Here is a 21,490-nt window from a genome sequence, read left to right on the forward strand (position 1 = left end):
AAAGTTGGCCGGTGTGCGCTGACTGGATTATGACGAAATTTACATCACGCATACTGCGATCAGCAACGCGGACGCGCCAACTACACTTTGGCCTTAAACCCTCCAAAAAGTGCCTCACTGTTACCTCGATTTTTGATCATTAAATTAATAAAACTGCAAAATACTATTAGAAGTTCTGCAAAATGTTACAACGAAGTTTTTTAGGGGGGTTTTCCACCATAGACTCACAACCTTTTAGTTTACTTTACTTTTTAAGAGCACAGGCTACTGCAGTCAATTCAGTTCACCAGGCTTAGTGCAAATCATTTGGAAAGGAGTTTGAAGGATTGAGTGCCCTCTACTGACTGATGTTTTGTGAAGTCTTAAGTGTGGATCAATCAAACGGAGATGGATGTGAAAAGCCAGAGAACAGTGTATCTCCAGAAAAATGTTTCTGAACTCTATTTTGAAATGGAATTGCATGGTACAACAAAGTCCAAACTGGAAACTCATGTTCTGAACAACTTTGTTGTCAATCTATAAAACTCATCAGAACTGATGAATCAGCTGTACTTAAATTAAATACTACATACATAAAACATGAGTCAAAACACTTTAAATTGTTTATTCTTCATCAATTGCTTTAAATAAATACAAAAACCTGAATTCTTATTTATGTAACAAAAACCCTGCATTTCACCTAAAATGAGAAATCAAGTTCTCAGTGGCAAGATATTTAGAAATTCTGGCTGCCAAGGCCAAACATTTATGAGGCAAGGATTGTCATATATTCCCATTATTGGCAAATAAATAAACAAACAAATGCTCATGTTTAAGTATTAGCAGAGCAATTTAGCAGGAAAAAAAAAAAAAAAAAAAAAAAAAACATTCAATCAAGTGCTTTACAATGCTTTAGCTTCTATATTTTAAGCAATAATTTAAGCACAATAATTCATGTTTATGAATGTACTTTGGATGTACAAAATAATTATTCAATCTAACATCAGCACAGCCCAGTGTTCAACACAGATACACAGAAACATCTAGTGGCACAATAATTACACAAGTGATGAGGCACTGACACTGATATGTCACAGCATAGAGCTTTCATACAGTTGAAGTCAGAAGTTTACATACATCTTAGCCAAATACATTTAAACTCAATTTTTCACAATTCCTGACATTTAATCATAGAAAACATTCCCTGTCTTAGGTCAGTTATTTCAGCTTTTATTTCTTTCATCACATTCCCAGTGGGTCAGAAGTTTACATACACTTTGTTAGTATTCAGTAGCATTTAATTTAAATCGTTTAAATTTTACTGTGGATATAGATACTTGTCTATCCGTTTCCTCCAGCATCTTCACAAAGCCCTTTGCTGTTGTTCTGGGATTGATTTGCACTTTTCGCACCAAATTACGTTCCTCTCTAGGAGACAGAATGCGTCACTTTCAGGAGCAGTATCATGGCTGTGTGGTCCCATGGTTTTTATACTTGCGTACTATTGTACAGATGAACGTGGTACCTTCAGGCATTTGGAAATTGCTTCCAAGGATGAACCAGACTTGTGGTATCCAAAAAAAAATTTTCTGAGGTTTTGACTTTCTTTTGATTTTCCCATGATATCAAGCAAAGAAGCGCCGAGTTTGAAGGTAGGCCTTAAAATACATCCACAGGTACACCTCCAATTCAGTATACCTCCTATCAGAAGCTAATTGGCTAATTGTCAAAAGGCTTGACATAATTGTCTGGAATATTCCAAGCTGCTTAAAGGTACAGTTAACGTAGTGTATGTAAACTTCTGACCCACTGGAAATGTGATATAGACAATTAAAAGTGAAACAATCTGTCTGTAAACAATTGTTGAAAAAAATACTTGTGTCATGCACAAAGTAGATGTCCTAAACGATTTGCCAAAACTATAGTTTGCAAATATTAAATCTGTGGTTAAAAAATTAGTTTTAATGACTTCAACCTAAGTGTATGTAAACTTCTGACTTCAACTGTATATGGTCAATGTCACATTTTGTAATTGTTGGCCACATAGTGGAGATCACAATCCTTCAACAGAAACAATAAGAGCTACATCAAAAGCTCATCTACAGTTAAAAAATGGATTAAGACAGAATTTTCACATCCAGTGGTTCTTTTTTTAATCCAGTAATGTAAAGTCTAAACTTTGAAAAAATGTCTAAGTTTTTTTTTTCTGCAATTAGAACATCCTTCCATAAAGCTTTCTTGGACACTGAACTCACGTGACAATGCTAAACTTCTTGTTTGGTGGCCCTTTGAGGTATTATTTCAAATGCTTCACATACAGAACAAAGAGAACCAGTTATACTTTGAGCAAAAAAGAATTAACGAGACAGGCTATAGCCTTACCAAAATAATTCAGGAACTGAAAAAGCCTTGACCTCTGTGCACATGGAACGACTGGCTGTTTATGGCTCTGTTAATCATCCATGCCTATATTACGGAATAGGTAGGACATGGATTCTCCATTGTGGATGCGCCGAATGGCTTCCGACAGTATCATGCTGATGTCCACCGTCTTAATCTTAGGACACTGTAGTTTCTGGATCTCATGTGGGATGGTGTTGGTGACAACTACCTGTACACAATGACAACATTCAATATGTAAATATGACAACACTTTTACATTGTTCTGCTCATCCGCAGACACAGCCATAATCTTATCTTAATAAAAGTAAATCAAATTAAAATGACAAAATAATGACCTCGTCTATGGCAGACTCTTCTATTAGCCGAGGTGCATCAGAGGACAGGATTCCATGAGTGGCCATGACGAAGATCTTGTAGGCACCTCTTTCTTTCAGAGTTTCAGCAGCTGCCAGAAAACTATCAACATCATCAATGATGTCATCCTAAAAAAAAAAAAAAATTTTTTTGATTAGGAGAGTGATGACTTGGAGATTCCACCTTGGATAGTGGAAAGCATTCACACCATCTTGAACTCACCACTATGATGGCAATTCGTCCACCCACATCTCCGACCACTGTTATCGGGGGTTTTTCTTTGGGAATCAGCACTGTGCAAGAAAAGAAAGACCACTTAATGCAAAGTCAATTAACTCAGGTAATGGAAAGAAAAATAAACTAAATTATCTAATGAGTGAATGATCTAATGATGAGTTTTTATGAACAGATTATCACAAGGTATCTCTAGGCTCGGATGGATAGCTCCAATGTTCTTGACAGTGGGTGGGGGGGAGTGACGTCCATCCACCAGGTCCGATTCAGCGTCCTGGGCTTCACCATGGATCACAGCAATGCCCAGTCGCAACCTTTCAGCAAATGACTGGGCCCTGTGAAAGGACACTTTTGGTGTCTGGCTGTACTGAACTGCAGTAACACAAACCAAAGGGACACACAAATCCCAAGACAAAACACTAGAGAACTAATACAAAGTAAAAGATCCACATACCACATGACAATCATGTGACAAATGCAATGCATCTGTATGCATTTAAAGTCTGAGCAATGCGCCTAAACCGTTACTCAAAACTGTTGGTGGCTTCTTAGGTGTGTGAATCTTCTACTTCTTTTGTGTTAGTCTAGTGAACTGCATGATGTGAAACCACACAAGTGAGATTTGACTTTACCTTTTGGCTGATGCTGGAGATTTGGCCACAATTACAGCATTTCTGTAATCAGGAATCTGAATGCAGAAGAAAGGAAAAAACACATTAAGACACTAAAAGTAGAGGCACACACAATCACACATGCATACATAAAGTTTATGCCATTATGAATAAAAAAATGACTGAATAATCTTCAGTGGATGAATTTATTCAGCATTACAAGTCTTGGGGGAGAAATGCCAGAGTCAGGTAATTTTCCTGCTTTCTATTATTAAACAACACAATGAAGAGTGAAAACATAGCTTATTAAAGGGATAGTTCACCCAAAAATGAAAATTCACTCATTTACTCACCCTCATGCTATCCCAGATGTGTATGACTTTTTTTCTTCTGCTGGATACAAACGAAGATTTTTAGAAGAATATTTCAGCTCTGTAGGTCCATTCAATGCAAGTAAATGGTGACCAAAACTTTGAAGATCCAAAAAGCACATAAAGGTATCATAAAAGTAATCCATAAGACTCCGGTGGTTTAATTCATGTCTTCTGAAATGATCTAATTGGTTTTGAGTGAGAACAGACCAAAATGTAACTCCTTTTTCAGTATAAATCTTGGCATCAACGGTCTCCCAGGCGATCATGATTTTAAGCTTGATTACACTTCCTAGCGCCATCTAGCACTCTGTGCATGCCTTAAGCACTAGGAAGTGTAATCGATCTTGAAATCATGATCATACAATTTGATCTGCTGTAACTCAAAATTTATTAGATTGCTTCAGAAGACATGGATTAAACCACAGGAGTTGTATGGATAACTTTTATGCTGCCTTTGTGCTTTTTGGGGCTTCAAAGTTCTGGTCACCATTCACTTGCATCATGAGGACCTACAGAGCTGAAATATTATCTAAAAAATCTAAAAATCTTAATTTGTGTTCTGCAGAAGAAAGAAAATCATACACATCTGGGATGGCATGAGGGTGAGTAAATGATGAGAGAATTTTCATTTTTAGGTGAACTATCCCTTTAACTGGTGACATCATCATATGCATAAAGTGAAACACAGACCGCTCCTTTGCTTAACCTGAGGGCTTTATCATGTAATACGGCAAGAACTACTATCCAGAGGACTTCAATGTTTCAATGCAATTTATGCAAATGAGCTCTACATAAGCATTATGCAAGGACCTACTTCTTCTTGGATGTATTGTAGTAGGAATGGTGAAGCCCGAAGATTGTCCACTGGAATGTTAAAGAAACCCTGGATTTCCTTTTGATGCAAATCCATCGTAATGAGATGAGTCAGACCTGCTCAAAGCCACAGTGGACAAAATGCAAATGAGCTGGACCATAACTGCCCAATTTCCCTATGAACCAAATTAAGGAAGGAAGTTTTCAAAATAAAGATGTTGACTTGCTCTTAAACAGAATTCAATTATGGACTTTCTCACCTGCTTTACACATCATGGAGGCAAGCAGCTTAGACACAATGGAGCCTCTTTTCCTCATTTTGCACTGTTTGCTGTAGGGAAAATAGGGAATGACGCCGATGATGTTCCGTGCACAGGAGGTCCTGCAGGCATACACCATGATGAGCAGCTCCATGATGGTGGTATTAACATCCCTGCAGAAAAAAAAGCCTCTTAAAATTGTGATTTAAGAAATCGAATTTGCATACACAGGGATTTGTTTTTTTATATCTGTATTAGTGTCAGACTGAGAGCTTCTGATCTGCATTTTGCTAATATCTAAACAAAACTCCCTGGCTGCTGGTCTGAAATCAGTGTTGAAGGCTGGAGGGCTTTTAGCACTGTCGTCTTTGACAAGGAAAATTACTGCCTCCAACATAGGCTTGCCACGGTACACAGTGTTACCGGTTATACTTAGTACATAGTACAACACCGGTGCGAAATTTTATATCAGTAAAATGGATAAACATTATGAAAGAAACATAATTTATAAACATCCGGCCTCTTTTTTGTGCATGAGCTTGAAAACGACATACCCAAAGTAAAACTCTTCCAGTTCTTGAACCCTTTGGTCTACAAACAAACTTGGGACTCGTTTGAAAGTGGACACTTAGACATTTGTTATTCAAGAGTAAAAATTTATCATTTTAGTATAAAAAAATTAGTCAAGAGCTATTCAAATATTTTGAATAGTGGCCGCAAATATTATTTATAACATAAAAAAAAAAAAAAAAAAAAGTTATATACATGCAATACAATGTGCAGTGCCCCAACAACACATCTGAAACAAAGCCACATGTCTGATGAAGGTCTGACACAATTGTGAAGTCAATATGACCAAAACTCTTTGTTCCATAATGATTTAAGTGTACTTCCAAAAAATGTGAAAAAATACTTCAATTAAAAAAATACCACACAAACCAAAATATACATGTAGATATCATTTTTTATTATTGTTTGGGAATATATTATAATGCATTCCATATATATTTATGCATTTTATAAACAATGGTAAAAGAACATTGCAATTTGAAATGTTGCAATGAAAATAAACTTTTACATACAATAAAGATGCTTCTGTTCATTTTTTCCCCATACAAATGCAAATTGACTTTTTCAGAGCTTTTGCCCTGCCATTCAACCAGGATCTTTAGCCACTGCCTCAAGCCGTAGAGCCTCACTCTCCCCAGCTTCAATCACCATCAGTGAAGCCTGGAGCACACCTGCTCCCAATGCAAATTGAACGAAAAGCAGTGGAAAAAGTCAGTCAATGCATTGGTAGCGCATGTGCTCCGGGTTCTAACTCACAGTTAGCGAAGCCGGAGAGGGTGGCTCATCTCGGCTTGAATGACATGCAAGAGCCCCCTGGATGTGCAGTTGAACAGGGGGTTTGAGTGAAAATGCAGTCGGTAGGAGCGGTTCCTCCAGGCCCTCGGTGATGGTGACTGAAACCGAGGAGGGTGGAGCCCCTCGGCTTGAGGCAGAAGCTAAAGGCTCTGGGTGAATGGCAAAGCAAAAGCAGTGAAAAAATGTCAATGCATTGGGAGCGCCTGCGCTCCATGAGCGAAGCCAGGGAGGGTGGCTCATCTCGGCTTGAATGACATGTCTATGCCCCATGGATGTGCAGTTGAACACGGGGTTTGATGAAAAAATGCAGTCGGGAGCATGTGTTCTCCAAACCCTCACGCTCCTTGCTACCCTGAGGAGGGTGGATCAGATTGCGGCTCCAAAAGCAGAGTTTTTTTGTCGACAGTATGGCAGTAACACGCTATAACTGCTCACCATTCGTTAAAGCGCAAAACCTACACACACAGTCCACGGTTTTCCACTCCGAAACTTCACGAATCGGCATCAGGGATACAACACTCATATCGTTGTTTTCATCTTTTCATTAGCTACATGACTCATCAGTCAAAAATGATCTAGCTTTTCACTGGCCGGCTTTATCCAGAGACAAATATGGATGACGCAAATCTTTACATCACTCGTGTCAACTGTCCTGTTTGGATATTTTGAATGCCTACCCATTCACAATTGCACAGAAAAGTTTGAGAGAGGGCTCATTTTGTTCGTAAGACCCTCCCAAATATCATGTTTGGGTGTTTTGCTACTGAAACACTACACAGAGTGCAAGATTTAGCAGAGAACGGACATGAATGATAACTTGTGTTGAATAAATAAAACCTGAACAAAGACAGATTGATCAATATTTCTTCATTTGTGTAAATTTTTGGCAATGAATAGCATACCAAAGTTTGGAGGATTGTGCTCATCTGTGTTTGGCTGGAAGACAATAAAGGTAAGAACTTCCGGTTTTATTTTCCGTGTTTTGATTTTCACTCTAGACACGTTTAATAAAATATTATTGTAACTTTGTGATCGTCAAAATCTCTTTAAAATATCAAATCTTGAGACCCAGATCTTTCAAATGATATACTGAATGTCAATATTTGTTTACAATTTCACAGCTTAAACATGCATTAAACAAATGAAATGTAAATAAATATGCAAGTGGATAATTTTTGACCCACCCGTCGTTAAGAGGTTAATGACAACAGTTCCAATATCACTAGCCGAACAAACAGAATTGCCTACATAAAGTCACCTAATGAGTTTGCGTCTCATAAATAAACCTAAATGAACACATTGAAAGGCAGATGTCCTTCACCGACATATCAAAATGACTGTGAACGCACACTTACAGAAGACGTTACTTTTAATTGACAGCAACAACTGTGTGAGATGGGAAGCGGTTTGCCCCGTATTTTAGCGACTCGCACCCAAACGTGTCACAAATTTAGAGCAATTGACATGAAACACAGACACCTCCAGCGTGAGTTGGAGATGCATCAAACAAGATCAAGATCAATTAAGATCAAGGTCATGTTTCCATCAAAAGCAGGAGAATTTAGTCAAATATTTAGTCAAAATATAGCATTCGCGTGTATTATAATTGTTTCCCCATCACTGAGATTTCAAAACACAAGACAACTCATTCATGACAGCAGATGGCGAGAGACTCAAATGAGGACTGTGAGGAAAACCTGCTATACTATAAAGAGAAACACTACATTCATGTAAAGCCTTTTCTATAAAAAACAAAAAAACATTATATGTACAAAGACAGTGGGCCTAAAAACCAAATGTATTTTTAGTGATATCATTTTAGCATGTTAGTCAAATACAATAAACGGATGAGCCTAATTTTAAACAGAGCACACTTTTTGTTGAGATTTAAAAAAGGAAAAGGCATATTCATTACAGGGAAGAAAACCATTAATGGCAAAAAATAGCCTACTTGCTCCATTGATTCGTTCTTTTGGGAAAGGTAGTGTTTTTATTAGAATTAAACATGGATATCATTTTTTTTCTTTCTCCCTGGTCACAGCCTTTTTCAATTAGGCCTATTCGTTGAGGCTGTTCACAACAAACGCGTATTTGCGTCTGTCTGTGCTGTTTTTCAATGTAATTATGTTCTAGTTGGACCTCTTTGACAGCTGACAGCTTGTCAGTTAAAAAAATAACTTCAAAACGCGCCTCGACACCCCAGCATTTTGCTTGTTGCGTCTTGTGTTGTTTTAGCTCAAGGGTGCGTTTGGTGATAAGATCATTAACGGAATGAACGAATGTATGATTCCCATAATAGAGTGACATCTCTCATGGAAAGACAACGAGCCGCATTACATGCTGCTGGCAAATGTGGCAAAAATATCTGTGCATTTGCGCAACAAGCACCGCATCTGAAATGGTGCGGAATGAAGTGACCCCCCCCCAAGAGATCACGGCTCAAGCCTGAAAAGGTGAACATGCTCTTTCTTTACAAAAAATTTACATGACTACTGTACATATTTATTGTTTGGCATGTTAGTTTTGTTTGTTGAACAACACACAATTTAATCCGATGGCACTATTTTTTCAGTTTCATTTAGTTTAAATTAAAATTCTGAAATAAAGCTGCTTTGTATTATTGTGTAGGCCATTGAGCAACGAAAATTACAGCATAGCACCACTGAGTGCCCAACTATAACCGGTTTTGAATCTGGATACGCACCGGTATGAAAATTATGACATCGTGACATTTGTGTTTGTAGTTAAAGAGCTCCTTACTTGGACACAGTCTGGATGATGAAGACATCTTTGCCGCGCACAGACTCTTCGATTTGGACCCGCGTTTCTGTGAGGAAAGAGATTTTACTTTAATGTTCACTTAGAGCCACCCAGCAGTGTTTTTATCGTTAAGGAAAACTGAAACGAAATGAAAACATTTTTGTTAACTGAAATCATTATTGGAAAAACTGAAACTAAACTAAAATATATTTTCAGGATTTCAAAACTAAAAATACAAATGAATGTTAGTTTTACTTTTTGATACAGAGTACATTATAAAAAATGTAATCTTGTCTGACAATAATTATATGAAAATGCCACTAGAGAGCAATAACACTCAATCTAAAAATGAATTAATAAATTTAACAGATTTAAACATATTTGCTTTGGCAGCACTAAAATACTAAAACTAAATATACAGAAAAACTAAAACTAACAATCAGAGTGAAAACTAACAAAAACTAAACTAAACTTTCAAGACAAAAAAACAGAAAATAAAATTTAAATTAAATATTTAAAAGTATAATAACACTGCCTCACATTGGTCTGTGGTAAAAATGCAACTTCATAATACCTTGCAAAAATATAGTGTTCTGGAAAACTTCTGAGTCAAATTTGCTTCAAATTACCTGCAAGTTATCTAAATACTTAAATAAATAGTTTTTGCAATAATTCAACAGTCTGGCTGAACTAGAAGGTTGTAGAATGATTTGATTGGGCAGGGAAAGCTGTGATAATCTCATCACAGTGTGTATATGTGGGAAAGCAAGCATATCGCCATTTCAATATACGCAAGCTTGACCCAAAACAAAGATTGTCAGTTTAATTAGTTAACAGTAGCTCAGATTTCAGCTCTGTTTTGTCTGCACTCTCCAGCATGTATGCAAAGAATGAACATTCGCTCTTCAGTTTACAGCAGCAGCCACGGCTGATGTAAATCAAAAGACTATAGATAAAAGTTCCAAAGAAAAGGGGCTTTCACCTCTGTTCGCTTCCTGATAGACACGAACCTTCCCAAGCTCCACACCCAACCGCCTGTGAAAGAGCAGAAGTTCAAGGGAATAAGATAACAGCTAAAACACAGTTAAAAATCACAGTCAAAACACCACTTATGAGCATTTTGACATTCAAGGTAGAGCTGACCACAAAGACTCATCTTGTTAAAATGTAAAAAAGTCATTAATTCATCATATTAATTAATCTGTTGCTTTTTTATGTGCAAATGTCAAATTAAGAGGGGTGAATCACATGAAAACATAAATTTTTCAACCCAAATTAAAAAAAAAATTGCATGAAGAAAATTAAGCCTATTTGAAGGAACTTTTTTACATTTTCATGTCAGTTAAGCACATTTTTCCCATTACTATAGTGTATCCGGACGTTTTACTTTTGTAATGCAGTAATTGCTTCAGTATAAATTAGAGGCAGTACAACAAATACTTACATGATGTGAAAATACTTAACCATTTAAATCATATATCATTATTTATTAGATGTAAACCGATATATCGGTTTTACCAATTAATCAGTGACAATAGTTGTTTTTTGGAACCACTAGATTTTTTTATCCTCACTTCAATGCATATTTGTTATTTTTTTTATTAGATAATCAAGTGTTTTAAATTGAAGCGAGGGCAGGCAAAGACAAAATGTGATTATATAAAAACGTCCCCTGTCAGCATATACATTGTGTCTCCAGATTCATATCTTGTGAGTTATAATAAACCATATTGTTCATTAAACCTCATCTGGTGAAATTTATGTATAAACAAAACCCTTCATCTAGTGAAATATATAGGATATAAAAAGCTTAATTAGGTACTAAATATTTAATTATAGAGCACTGTAACGGAGCCCAGTCTACGCAATTTCAAAATAAGAGTCATTTGTGTGTTTAAAGTCTCTCATTATGCACCAAAACTTCTTTTTTCCCCCCTCCAGGTTATTATTATTATTATTTTTTTTTTAAATTTTGGATTTTGGTTTAAAAAAAAAATATTAATGGGTGGGCCTGGGTAGCTCAGCAAGGAAAGACACTGACTACCACCCCTGGAGTCGCAAGTTAGAATCCAGGGCATGCTGAGTGACTCCAGACAGGTCTCCTAAGCAACCAAATTGGCCCGGTTGCTAGGGAGGGTAAAGTCACATGGGGTAACCTCCTCGTGGTCACTATAATGTGGTTCACTCTCGGTGGGGCGTGTGGTGAGTTGTGTGTGGATGCCGCAGAGAATAGTGTGAAGCCTCCACATGCGCTATGTCTTCGTGGTAACGCGCTCAACAAGCCATGTGATAAGATGCTCTGATGTCAATCCGCAGATTGACGGTCTCAGATGTGGAGGCAACTGAGATTAGTCCTCCGCCACCCAGATTGAGGCGAGTCACTAAGCCACCACGAGGACCTAGAGCACATTGGGAATTGGGCATTCCAAATTGGGGAGAAAATAACAAAACATTTTTAAATGGATCTGGGATTTCATTTACTTTGGAATCTTGTAGCCACAGTAAGAAAAGACTAAGAATTTGTTTTAACATCATATCAATCTATTTTAAAAACTATCAGCCGTTTAATCGGTTATCGGCCTTTTCCACCACCTTAGTTATCATATCGGCAAAATCCACTATCGTCGACCTCTAATGTTTATTACACAGAGAATAAGCTATTATAATAATATAGTAATGATAATTTGTGGGGAAAAAGCGTAATTGGCTTATTTTTCTGTATGCTAAATATCATTTAATTTTGCTTTGGTGCCAGATATGACCCAAACATGTTCTTGATGGGCTCCGTGAGATTCACCCAGACATACCTGGAGGGCATTTTCTTTTCAAAAGACACCCCTTTAAAAAAATTAATAAAAATCCTTTGTTCCCTTACTATACAGGCAACTTACTCTGCGATCCTCTTTGCCAGCTCTTTACTGGAGGGATTGGAGTTGGCCGTGAAGATGACCAGGCCTCCTTTGGCTGCGTTCATGTCCTGTGGTTTAACAGTGTCTACCTCTAGGGACACAGGCAGTGGCTCCCTGGGCTCCCAGGCACGGCTGAGCCCTTCCTATGAACAAGACCACACCGTTAGTTTAACACCAGACACTTCCTGCAAGAATAAAGGCAAGGTGGCAAGATTAGATAGAAGAGTCAAGCCAGGATTGATGAGAACTTTGCTGATGTGCACATAAACATGGATGAGTAGTTGTTATCAGTTAATTACAGTATAAAATGACTTTTGTGTAACAGCAGTGATCCTGACTAGTGCACTTAACCAGTCTGTCATTTTTTGTGATGACAATTCATTGATTGATATCAGTTACTATCTTGATATCCACTGCACAATTAGCACTCACGACAACAAAATTAAGTAAAATGTTATTCATGACCCAAACTAATAATGAAAGCACCCTAATGAATTTGCCAAGTTAACATTATTGTGTTAATAATGCTGCTAAGCTAGGTACACCTCCAACATTCGTTAATAAGAATAGAAAGGATAAGTACAACTACACTTATATCATCTTTATAGAACATATTTTTCATTATTTTGATTTAGTGAACTAAAACATGGACAAACCTCACCAGTTTCGATCTTTTACTCGATCGCTTCGATGGTTTACTGTCTCTATCTGAACATGTGAAGTCTGCTACACTGAATATGTCCATAATGGTCGACAGACACAGAGCGTTTCAAAATAAAAGCCCTCTGCACACTCTCATAAACGATTTATCATCTCACGTACTGGTTAATTTGAGTCGTTTTCATATTCCACCATAAGTGTATAGAGTCACTCACAAAAATTTAGATTTTATAATCACAGTTTATGATTTATGAGTAAAATAAGGTCTGTGGTCAATATTAGTATCTAGTATAAACTAGAAGAAAGGTATTTTTTTTTAAAGAACGTTGCTAACAAGTTGCTAGGTAAGAACTACTCTGGTTTTCCGTTTTATCAGAGAATTTCAGCTGATAGGGGTAGCCCACTTGCAAACTAGTCAGATTGGGGGATAGCTCACCCCAAAATGAAAATTCTCTCATCATTTACTCACCCTCATGCCATCCCAGATGTGTATGACTTTCTTTTTTGTGCTGAACACAAATGAAGATTTTTAGAAGAATATTTCAGCTCTGAAGGTCCTCACAATGCAAGTGAATGGGTGCCAACAATCTGAAGCTCCAAAATGCATATAAACACAGCATAAAAGTAATCCATAAGACTCCAGTGGTTAAATCCATATCTTCTGAAGCAATATGATAGGTGTGTGTGAGCAACAGATCAATATTTATGTTCTTCTTTTGTTTTTAGTGATTTGCATTCTTCATGCATATCATCCTTTACTGTGTTAAAGCAGCAGATCCTTTAAGTCCTGTAAATTGCAAGGTGGGGCCTCCATGGATTGGACTTGTTGGTCCACCACATCCCACAGATGCTCAATCGGATTGAGATCTGTGGAATTTGGAGGCCAAGTCAACACCTTGAACTCTTTGTCATGCTGCTCAGACCATTCCTAAACAATTTTTGCAGTGTGGCAGGTCGCACTATACAGCTGAAAGAGGCCACTGCCATCAGGGAATACCGTTGCCATGAAGGGGTGTATGTGATTTGCAACAATCTTTAAGTAGATGGTACGTGTGCAATGTGAAAGCAAAGAGGTACCAGTCTGCTTTACATATTATGACATAAGTACCTCATGGTCCACAAATCAGGAGGTGGTCAGAGTACGGTTTTTGGGTCCTTTTAGGGGGTCTGAGACCACTTGGGTTGTTCACATATACATGTAATACCACTCTGAGAGCGCTTGGAGTGCTCAAACGAACTAGGTGTGAAAACGCCCTTAGTCAAATCATTAGTCCACAAAGGGAATATACAGTATGTAGATTAAAAGCAACTTCTTGGATCATCTTGTGTTCATAATGTGTGAATTCATGACAATGTAAACATCTCTCTCACTGTCTCTCTCTTTCACACACTCTTTCTCCTCTCATAACGAGCAGAAATAATGATGAACAGGGAAGGTGGCAGCTGCAGAAAGAGCAATTCCCAGACTGTCCCCTACACTTGCTGCAGCCATGGCGAACTCTCTCTCATGGTCAGCAGTCTGCCAAGAAACACAATGTAAGAAAACGCATTATATGGACCATGAATTGAAACGCATAGATCAAATAATTTGATGACTGGCACACATACCTCCTTGCTGATGAAGTAGAAGGTATTCACATAGGCTGCTCCTCCTAACAGACCCTCATAGAGGACAATAATAAAGACCACCCATGGGTTTGGCAAGAACTGGTAATATACTGCAACACCCAGCAGTACAGCATTCACACACTGTGTGAGAAAATGTACTTTAAGAAAGAGTAACCTGGGTCTTGTATCACATTTTAAAAGTGGCAAAAATTCTATTGCAAAACACATTTATTTACTGTTGTTTTGTATTTAGTGTTGCAAATATATGCTACCCTACTAAGACAAAATGTAGTAACTACACCAGGACTGAAACAGAGAAAAATGGTTTCAAAATTTCATGACTGTCCAGCCAAATGTGGATTATAAAAATAGTCTCACTCCATTTTCTCTGAATCTGAGTATAGTTGACCCAAACACTTGGACACATCAAAGTGTCTCCGCCAAATGGATATAAATCCGATCTTGAATTCCCGTGCTATATGCAAGTAAAACAGAGTTCTCTTCCATGATTATGCTAATGGCAGGCAGCGAATTTAAAAGATGTGATGTTTTATTTGATTATGTTTCACGTTTTCACCATGCTGATGTAGCGCTGTTTGGGCAGAGTAAAGTTTACATATGTGGCATGAACAGCCAGATGCATTTACACTTGACAGAGTTACGAATGGAATGAGTCTCCATTGCGTCTCCAGGTGACCGGATTTATATCCATCTCGAATCCTTTTTGGAGGGCATTTACACTTGGTCTTTTCAAAAATCCATGAAGTGACCAATTGTAAATACCCCCCAAGAGACCCAATTTTTAAAAAGTGAAGTGTAGTAAAATTAAGTAAATTGTAGTTACTTAATTTTGACTTTTCAGCTCAGTATGTACAACTGACCCTTCGCTTGTCCCTTGACTCACTGTCTCTACAGATTTCAGTCACATTACTGTATAATTTATTTTACAAAAACATTAGATAAACATGCTTTGGAATGTCACGCTTCAATCCAACATAAGAATATTGTCAATTCTGTTTATGATCATATTTTGACAAGAACCGCGCTGTTCACAGCAAGCTCCCTTTCATTCCTATGGGAAGTTCTGCAAAGCGAGCAACTGTAACCAAGGGGGCAGAGCTTTGCCACGGGTCAATTGTATGAAATACGTTGTCCTTTGCAGCAGCTCCAGCTCTTACCTGTAAGAGTGAGAGCAGTAGGATTTTCCTGATCTTAAAACAGAAGAGAGAAGTGCGGGAAATAAAAACACCAATCTGGTAAAGTGTCTGGTACCTGCAAAGAGATATAAAATTAGCTTTTGCTTGCTTTTCAAGTGACCGAGAGGAAATGACATAATAATACAAGATCAATAAATGCCATTAGACCCAAACAGCAGAAGCAGAACTTCCTTCTGTCCTTCTCTTTCTCCTAAAACACTTATACTGGGCTAGGCTGTTGTTTCAGTAGAATTAAAAAGCATGAAATAAAGAAAGAAAAGTGTGTCCTTACCAGCGATATTGTTCTGCATGTGAGAAACAGGAGTCAGGGAAGTATAGAAGCTCCAACTATGCATGCATGATTGGAGAAAACCATGATGTCGATAGTTAGAGATCATAGGTTATTTTAGTGATGTCTCACTGTTAACTGAGACTCATCAGAACAGTGGCAGTATAGAGCACACTCACCAGTCCTTGGTTAATGAAATACTCTGCGAAGTAAACCACACCCAGAGGTAAAACAAACCTCAGCAGACCCTGAAAGAGATAAACTGGGTAAATGGCACATAAGCAGCTAAAATAAGCAATAGACTTAAAGGAAAAAGTGCAAGGGTGTTTGGTGATCGCAGCACAACAAGGCGCAAACACGCACAACATGCTATTCTTCATGACAGACATACACAAGCTCTGCATACTTTAACTGTGCCCTAAGTACATTTTTCAACTTTTACACCCAAACAAATGAACAGTACTTCTTACAAATACTGTATATTTGAAAGATGACACTCGTATGAGGGTCCAGTCATATAGAGGCTCAGAATTTATTTCCCCCTACATAAGCATGCTTAAACATGGTGCCATGTTGAGATCACATGACCAGTCGAATACTACCCACTTTATTCCAGAACCTCCCTATTATCGTACACTTTTGAAAAATATTAAAGGAATGTTCAATGTTCAATACAAGTTAAGCTCAATCAAAAGCATTTGTGGCATAATGTTAAATACACTGGAAGGCACTATCATTGGAAGTAAATGGGGCCAATCTATAAACATTAAAATACACAACATTTTAAAAGTATGGCCACAAGATATAAACAGTACACATGTTAACATGATTTTAATGTGATAAATTCACTTACAAACCATGTCGTTGTAAAGTTATATCCAGTATTACAAATTTGTTGTCATGACAACTGAACACGGTAAACCCTGTAATCTGGTAAATGCCATTAAAGCCAGTAAATCCCTGATTTTATCACACGAAAATCATGATAATACATATAATGTTTACATCTTGTGGCTAAACTTTTGAAACAGTGTGTATTATAATGTTTATCGACTGGCCCCATTCACTTTCATTGTAAGTGCTTTACTGTAAAAGCAATTTTCTTTTTAAAATAAACTACAGATGAGTCTAAATCATTTTTGTGGTAATCAACATTATGCAACAAATGCTGTTGATTGAGCTTAACTTGTATTGAACCAGGAACATTCCTTTAATCATGGATGATAAATAAGCTCATAAACAGGATATGTTTACAATGGCATCAGAAACTGAAGACCTTTGCTTCTGTGTAATGCTGCATCAATATCGATAGGTGTCAGTATAAAGTCCAAGACCACTATCATTTTGGTAAATGAAACAAAATTACTTAGGGCACCTTTAAATTACATTAAATTTGTATTGACCAAAGCAGAAGCAGTATCATTTAACCAGACCAGAAACACAAAACCAAGGATTGTATACATGCACAAAGCAGGGCTTACTTTAATTATATATATTTTGTCAGAGAGGGTCAGGGGTATGAAGAGACTGTCCTCTGTCAGAAGGAAGAGAGCATGGCCAGTACAGTTATCTGAATGAGTCACCATACACAACATTATGAGAGCTGTTGCAAGACCTTAAAAATGGTCAATGCTGCTTTATGCTGATATCTATGAAGGCAATTAATAAGTAAGACAATACACAAGCAAGAGGTATGATGTACACACCTTGTTCTTCCTGGGTTTTCTCATAGTCATCATCTGGACCAGCCTCCTCCACGATTATAGGACGTCTCTCCTGAGAGTTCTCCACTGTGGAAGGACTATGATCATCCTCGCTGCGTCTCCATTGTGGAAATGACGTTGGGAACACTAAGACGAAGAAATAGCTAAAACAGACAATGAGAGAGAAAGAGAGAGAGAGAGAGAAAGAAAAGAGTAAGCTGTCTAACATTTTTACACAAATGTTTTTATGTAATCAATTTAGTCAAAGTTTATCTGACCTAACAGCCAAAATAACAGGGACAACCAGCATGATCCACAACGTAACTTGGGGCGTCAGACCGGCTTGTGTAAATGCAGAGTAAAGAATAGCTCCAGCTACTCCTGCTGCCCCTGTTCCAGAACCCCAGCCACTTAATACATCCCTTAAAGAGACAGAAAAACACACAGAGAGAAATATAAATTACAAAATGAGTAAGACAACAAAGGCAATAAGTGCAAAGAATTGATCAAATCAAATAAACTGAGTGAATGAGGTATAGAAATAAGTCAGTGAAGGAGTTAGAAGGGCTATGTTTAGAATAGCATGCTACCATACTTCTCGTACAATTTCTGTTGTATACAGTATGAATAATGAGCACATTATGCATATTTTTTGTATACATGGAATACCTTGCTCAAGGACTACATTTCCCAAAATGTGCAGTTTACAGATTGGAATACTGAATACAATACAACACACTCAACTTGACCATCCATTTCCAGTGTGATTAATGAATATGTAATATAAAAAAATGCTAATTAACCAAAGCCACTTACAGATTTAAACATGCACATAAAGAAGTCAAGTGGCCAACATTTAAAGGTCATGTGACAACAATGTAGCGTACAACTGTATGAGATGATTATCACTGAATATAATGAGTTTTTACATGATATTTAAAGAAAATTTAGGCAGTATTTAGTGCATACTGCACAGTATGTAGTAAGCAGTATGCTAGTATTCCATTCCTAACATAGTGGGAGTGAATTAATGAATGAATGGGATTCTATGAGGCCGTACCTGCTGAAAAACACAGAGAGGGAGAGAAAGGAAAGCTCCCCCAATCCCGAACTAACACTGGCAAAGACAACACCTGAGGAGATATTCAAGTAATTCAGAATGTTCAGAATGAACTGAAACAGAATGTTGCATCACACCTCAATTACTGTAGTTTTCTGTCGCACTCTCATTACCAAAGATGCTCATCAATATAGTTGAAGAGAACGACACCATCAGGAAGCTGACTACTGCCATAGAGAAACACACCAAAACACGGAAACTGTTCATAATAAAAGCAAAACGAAAATCTGATCAATAATACATTAATCAACAATTAGTAGAACAACATTGTACAGTGCTACAAACAAAAAGTAGACTTCGTCCTTTTGATCTTAATAACTGGTTTGTCATTGATTTCTTGAGTCAGTCCAGTTCTTATCAGAGCACTATAGTTTCAACATGTAGTTTGATGGTTAGACATTAAAATGAATTGCTTGTCAACTTTACCCATAAGGCACTTTGTGTATATAGAAAGGAGCTGTGAATTTGATTACAAGGGTGGGTAGGATATCTGCCAGCAGCACAGCCTAGAGAAAGAGAGAGAGAAATAACATAGCATGAGTGTCATTCACTGAGCAAACATGCACAGAATAAATGCCAAGTCCACACACTTACCGCAGTGGACACAGGATTGCAGTCATAGCGGCTGCTGTTCCTGATGTCTACATTATTTAAATCTGGAGCCAGAGTCTAGAAAAAACATCAAATAAAAAGTTGAGTGAATAAGGTTAAACTTACATGTTGTATAGTCATTGGCAGGCTCAGGAAACACTTACAGGGACTGTTGTGTTTTGAGATTCCTGTTTCTTTAGGATGTCAAGAGCAGCACTCAGCATCACCACATATGCAAAGTTATTACAAAGCCCCAGCAACCTATACAGAGAGATAATAAAGACTGCTTTACATATTGCTTCGCCTTATCACTTATTTACACTTGACAGACCAGTCACTCACCAAAACCCAATACAATTCCTCCACTTTCGACAACGACCTGGGAACATACAGATCAATACATATGATATATTAAAATGCTGTTTATTATATACTGTTTACAATGTTGAAGCTGGCATTAGAGCATCCCACCTTCACTGTCAGCAATGACAGGGTCGGAGTTTACACTCTCAGCTCGATCCATTGCGACCTTTGACAGGGTAAAAACAAACTGTCACATACAGAAAACTTTATATATCTCATGCAGAGAGAAGTTTAATCAACCGCAGACATTCATTCATTGCACAGATTCACAAACACGGCCTATCGGAATGATCACATGTGCTTATTCTCAAAGATGTTATGTCATATAACCAGATCGACACGGATCCATCTTCTTCCTCTTTCATTATCTCAAATACTGACAAGCGACAACAATAATCATAGCAGAAGGTGCTGCACAGAAATATGTCCTCCCGCACTGCTGTGAGACGTAAACAGTTCCGCTATACAATAGAAACTGATTGTACTGGTCCGTGCACAATCCACATAAATATATGCTGTACAAGGGGCATGGGCAGGGGTGGGCTGAGCTATTTTTGTCATTGGCCGAAAGCAAGGACACATTCAAGAAGCGGCTGCTGCAAACCAGATAGTCCGAGACGTTACGCGAGCGAGAACGGTAAAAAGAGACGTTTTTATGTAATTTATAGGTTTTATATAGAAGCCTGGTGCTGTCTCGGTGTGCAGTGACCATGTGGCTGCTGTTAATGTATCACAGGCTCCCTCTTATCAAATATCTCCCTCCACATCAGCTCCCCAAAATCGCGCTGCAGGTGTTCGTGAAATACTGGACATGAATTATAAAGTAGAGGTCTATGCGGGATGGATTTTTCAGACCCGCTCCCGAGAGATTCTGTCCCTCTCCCGCATATTTATTTATTTATTTATTTATTTATTTGTCCCGCTCCCGTCTGCAACTTTCAAGTTTTGTCCTGCTCCCGCCCGCAAACGCCCGTAGGTAGTGCGCGAATTTTTCAGTCCCACTCCTGTAAGGATCTGTCCCACACTGGTATCATAGGCTATTTTTATTCCAATTCCCAATCTGAAAAAAACAAACAAAAAAAAACAGGTAGAGTGAGAAAAAACTCACTCTAACATTGCCAAATATCTGATTGACCTTTGGCTGGTTTCAAAGTTTTGTTTGTACCTTTCTTTATTATAGCGTTACCATCTATAACACTAAGGGACTTTCCGCTGAATGGAGCACAAATAACACTCTGTACCTTAAATACATTAAATAAATGTATTTTATTTTTTAAATAGATTTATATTTTGCGGGTGTCACGTGGGTCATTTCTTTCTCCCGTTCCCAGGCACTCATCATTCCGTCAGCACCTGCACTCAGCAATCAAAACTTGTCCTGCTGCGGGATGCGTGCTTCTGTTTTTAATTTGATGTCGATGATAGATTCTGTCTGTCTCCACGTGTCTTACATCTCTTATACATCTTTTACAGTGCTGTGATAGTTTTTTGTTTGTCACTGCTTTTTAAACTACTCAATTTTTGCCATGAAAATAACCTTTGGTGCTTACATGGCATTACTTTCCACCCATCCATCCATCCAAATTCCTGTGTTCCCTAAATTACTTTACACATATAGTTTCACTGGTAAAAATATCAATACACTCTGCTACCCTACAAAGGCCATACTCATTATCTAACATTGAAACTGAGAAAAATGGCTTGGATTATTTTGATGTGGATTTTGTTGTTACTGCATTTTCACATAATGGTTTCTCTGAATTTCAGCATATGAGACAAACTCATCTGTCACCGAACAGATCATAAGAGACCTGTTTCAGTCAGAACTCAATTTCGCATTTTGCCTTTGTAGGGCAGTATCATTGTTTATTACATTTCTTTCAAACTGAAAGAATTGT

General features: G+C 37.7%; 2 protein-coding genes across 6 annotated transcripts; both read right to left on the bottom strand.

Annotated features, from left to right (window-relative positions):
* Window positions 1-590: 590 nt before the first annotated feature.
* LOC127450908 (phosphoribosyl pyrophosphate synthase-associated protein 2-like) lies at window positions 591-14,062 on the bottom strand. Of its 4 annotated transcripts, none has more exons than XM_051715378.1 (11): window positions 13,192-14,062; window positions 12,045-12,205; window positions 10,136-10,188; window positions 9,154-9,220; window positions 5,029-5,201; window positions 4,770-4,885; window positions 3,603-3,658; window positions 3,154-3,305; window positions 2,959-3,029; window positions 2,718-2,864; window positions 591-2,590 (listed from the first exon to the last, which is right to left on the bottom strand). In XM_051715378.1, exons 1-11 carry the CDS (start codon window positions 13,195-13,197, stop codon window positions 2,432-2,434), a joined length of 1,161 nt encoding a protein of 386 aa, XP_051571338.1. In that variant the 5' UTR covers window positions 13,198-14,062; the 3' UTR covers window positions 591-2,431. The 4 variants fall into 4 exon arrangements, with proteins under 4 accessions (XP_051571338.1, XP_051571337.1, XP_051571339.1 ...); XM_051715377.1 differs by lacking the exon at window positions 13,192-14,062 and adding an exon at window positions 12,724-13,165; XM_051715379.1 differs by lacking the exon at window positions 13,192-14,062 and adding an exon at window positions 12,719-12,804.
* On the bottom strand, window positions 14,018-20,072 carry LOC127450907 (battenin-like). Of its 2 annotated transcripts, none has more exons than XM_051715375.1 (15): window positions 19,701-20,072; window positions 19,572-19,608; window positions 19,394-19,490; window positions 19,233-19,307; window positions 19,065-19,144; window positions 18,752-18,837; window positions 18,579-18,651; window positions 17,797-17,940; window positions 17,522-17,682; window positions 17,297-17,385; window positions 15,995-16,063; window positions 15,819-15,874; window positions 15,509-15,602; window positions 14,331-14,471; window positions 14,018-14,241 (listed from the first exon to the last, which is right to left on the bottom strand). In XM_051715375.1, the coding sequence occupies exons 1-15, from the start codon at window positions 19,750-19,752 to the stop codon at window positions 14,125-14,127; spliced, it is 1,371 nt and encodes a 456-aa protein (XP_051571335.1). In that variant the 5' UTR covers window positions 19,753-20,072; the 3' UTR covers window positions 14,018-14,124. The 2 variants fall into 2 exon arrangements, with proteins under 2 accessions (XP_051571335.1, XP_051571336.1); XM_051715376.1 differs by having other exon boundaries at window positions 17,297-17,349; window positions 19,701-20,070.
* Between the last annotated feature and the right edge of the window lie 1,418 nt (window positions 20,073-21,490).

This window comes from Myxocyprinus asiaticus, chromosome 13 (assembly GCF_019703515.2).
Source record: "Myxocyprinus asiaticus isolate MX2 ecotype Aquarium Trade chromosome 13, UBuf_Myxa_2, whole genome shotgun sequence".
Lineage (NCBI taxonomy): Eukaryota > Metazoa > Chordata > Actinopteri > Cypriniformes > Catostomidae > Myxocyprinus > Myxocyprinus asiaticus.